The sequence below is a fragment of the Bos javanicus genome, chromosome 7 (genome assembly GCF_032452875.1).
Source record: "Bos javanicus breed banteng chromosome 7, ARS-OSU_banteng_1.0, whole genome shotgun sequence".
In the NCBI taxonomy this organism is placed as follows: domain Eukaryota; kingdom Metazoa; phylum Chordata; class Mammalia; order Artiodactyla; family Bovidae; genus Bos; species Bos javanicus.
Window position 1 is genome coordinate 21,195,333 of NC_083874.1, and position 2,992 is coordinate 21,198,324.

The following is a 2,992-nucleotide window of genomic DNA, read 5'->3' on the forward strand; positions in this document are numbered from 1 at the left end:
CTTCAACACCCCGGAAAGGAGTTCAGGGCGGAAATTAGGAATGAGGTACTCTGTGCTTCGTCCAGTCTGGCATTTCGTGTGATATACTCTGCATAGAAGTTAAATAAGCAGGGTGATATTATACAGCCTTGACATACTCCTTTCCCAATGTTGCTTCCTAACCTGCATAGAGATTTCTCAGGAGGCAGGTCAGGTGGTCTGGTATTCACATCTCTCTCTTTTTTTTTTTTTTCACATTTAAAAAGAAGTTAAACCCATATTTATTTAACTAGCACGGTTAAACATTACACAAAACACATTCAAGTGGCAAGTAATTATAACGCAAGCCCTTGCATGGCAATCCAAATTTATTGAACTACTGATGCTAAGTTATACAAAATTGCACCACTTTAATTAAGGCTTTTAGTTTACATTTGGCCACCTCAGAAGTAGTTGTAACATTAGGTTGGTCAATTTAAATACTGTGGCTCCCTGTTGGATAGACACACAATCTTTACACCCAAAAGTTAATGCATACAAAGCAACAAGGCATTGTTAAATAAAACAGCAATAGTTACCTCAACTTAGGCCTTGTGACCAATTACACATGATTAAAATTACTCCCCACATTCACATCCACAGTACTCTTCCACCATTTAACATCTCAACCAAAACGTTACACATGGGAAACAATCACTAACAGGCAAAAAGACTAAACCTGTGTATTTGGTATTGCAAATACACTTATGCATGAGCAAGCAGGGGATTCACAGTGAGAATCTACAGCTGCAGAAGCCTGAAAATGATTTACAAAAATTGTTAAATCATTAAAAAAGTGTTTGAAAATATACACTTCTTGTTGTAGACCCCCACTGTACACACAACTATAAACATTGTTCCCTATGTAAACAAAAAAGGAAGCATATAATAAAAGATTTGAAAAGTCTGGACATTTCCTTCCCAACAGATATTAAAGGCAACATCTTTAATCTAAGACATTATACTGAAAGGACTATCATATTTTAAAGACAAGATCACTGTCTCCACAGGTTTTTTAAAAATTAAAAAAACTATATAGCTGTGTTAATCAAAGCGCTTATTTGTACAAGACAATGATAATGACCTTGAATTTCTTAAAAAAAATTACAATAAGCTACAAGTATCAAAGAAGCAAAGTTATCTGGAGTAGTCTATATAGGAGCTCTTTGGGCTTTCTTTTATTATGCTAAAATAGTGGTGCTTTTAGGATTTACATTATTGTACTCTCCAATACAAAGTATGGGGTGTGTTAAAGTATACAGTACACCATTTTCATACATGTACAACATTGGTGGATGAAAAATGTCTCTTAGCAGTAATATTGGATTGTAGCCTCTGGTTTTACCAGCTGCATACTCTAGGACTATTATATAAGTAAAAATCTCTCTGTGATACTGGAAAGTGATTAGAATGTGCAAACTGATGTAGTAGTTTTCATCTGCCTCTTAAAGGGTACCACCACAGAAAGTCCATTTAAGATGTTGGTAGGTTTAACAAAGTTGGAATGCTGGCACTGTTGAATTGGGCAACAGTTCTTCAGACCTGGCTCAGAGCTACAATGCATTAATATATTAAAGCAGCTGACATGATGACTTTTTGCGGGCCTTCCCAGGCACTGGAGTTTTTCTGTTAATTTGTCGCGCTAGGTCATAAAAGATCTCATTAACATTTATTTTTGATTTTGCAGAGGATTCTAAGAATGCACAGTTGTTCCTCTGTCTTGCTAGATTTTGACCTTGTTCCTTTCCTACAACTCTTTCATCTTCCAAGTCACACTTACTACCAACCAGAATCATTGGAACATCATCTGTGTTTTTAACTCGAAGAATCTGTTCTCTCAGATCTTGTAAATCATTAAATGTGGACTGTGCTGTGATGGAATAAACTAACGCAAAGCCTTGTCCATTTTTCATGTACAAATCCCTCATTGCTGTGAATTGTTCCGTTCCTGCAGTATCCAAGATTTCAAGCATACACTGCTGTGCATCTACTTCAACTTGCTTTCTATAAGAATCTTCTATCGTAGGATCATATTTTTCAACAAAAATTCCTTGAACAAACTGTACAGTCAGAGCAGATTTTCCAACGCCTCCCGAGTGAAGAACGACTAGCTTATACTCACGCATGGTGCAAACTTGTAAAAGCTAGTACCTCTCGCGCTGTCACCGGGTGCCTGCAGCCAGCGTCGCCTCACGCTCCCTCCGAGTCGCTGCTCCTGGCGCCACGGCGGTCCTGCCGCTACCGCTGCTGCTGCCCTGGTATTCACATCTCTTGAAGAATTTTCCAGTTTGTTGTGATCCACACAGTCAAAGCCTTTTGTGTAGTTGATAAAGCAGAAGAAGATGTTTTTCTGGAACTCTCTCTTGTTTTTTTGATGATTCAGCGGATGTTGGCCATTTGATCTCTGGTTCCTCTGCCTTTTCTAAATCCAGCTTGAACATCTGGAAGTTCACAGTTCATATACTATTGAAGCCTGGCTCAGAGAATTTTGAGCATTACTTTGCTAGCGTGTGAGATAAGTACAATTGTGCGTTAGTTGAACATTCTTTGGCATTGCCTTTCTTTGGGTTTGGAATGAAAACTGACCTTTTCCAGTCCTGTAGCCATTGCTGAGTTTTTCAAATTTGCTGGCATATTGAATGCAGCACTTCACAGCATCATCTTTTAGGATCTGAAATAACTCAACTGGAATTCCATCACCTCCACTAGCTTTGTTGGTAATGATGTTTCCTAAGGCCCACTTGATTTCTCATTCCAGGATGTCTGGCTGTAGATAGGTGATCACACCATTGTGGTTATCTGGGTCATGAAGATCTTTTTTGTATACTTCTTCTGTGTATTCTTGCCACCTCTTTTAATATCGTCTGCTTCTGTTAGGCCCATACCATTTCTGTCCTTTATTGTGCCCATCTATGCATGAAATGTTCCCTTCCTATCTCTAATTTTCTTGAAGAGATTCCTAGTCTTTCCCATT

The 2,992-nt window shown here is 38.4% G+C and overlaps 1 protein-coding gene across 1 annotated transcript; it reads right to left on the bottom strand.

Annotated features, from left to right (window-relative positions):
* Positions 1-922: 922 nt before the first annotated feature.
* Positions 923-2,255, bottom strand: LOC133250944 (ras-related protein Rap-1b-like). The gene has a single exon (XM_061422819.1). The coding sequence runs from the start codon at positions 2,142-2,144 to the stop codon at positions 1,590-1,592; it is 555 nt and encodes a 184-aa protein (XP_061278803.1). The 5' UTR covers positions 2,145-2,255; the 3' UTR covers positions 923-1,589.
* Between the last annotated feature and the right edge of the window lie 737 nt (positions 2,256-2,992).

Excerpts from the sequence above, each read along its gene's own strand:
- LOC133250944 (XM_061422819.1), bottom strand. The coding sequence starts at position 2,144 with ATGCGTGAGTATAAGCTAGTCGTTCTTCACTCGGGAGGCGTTGGAAAA.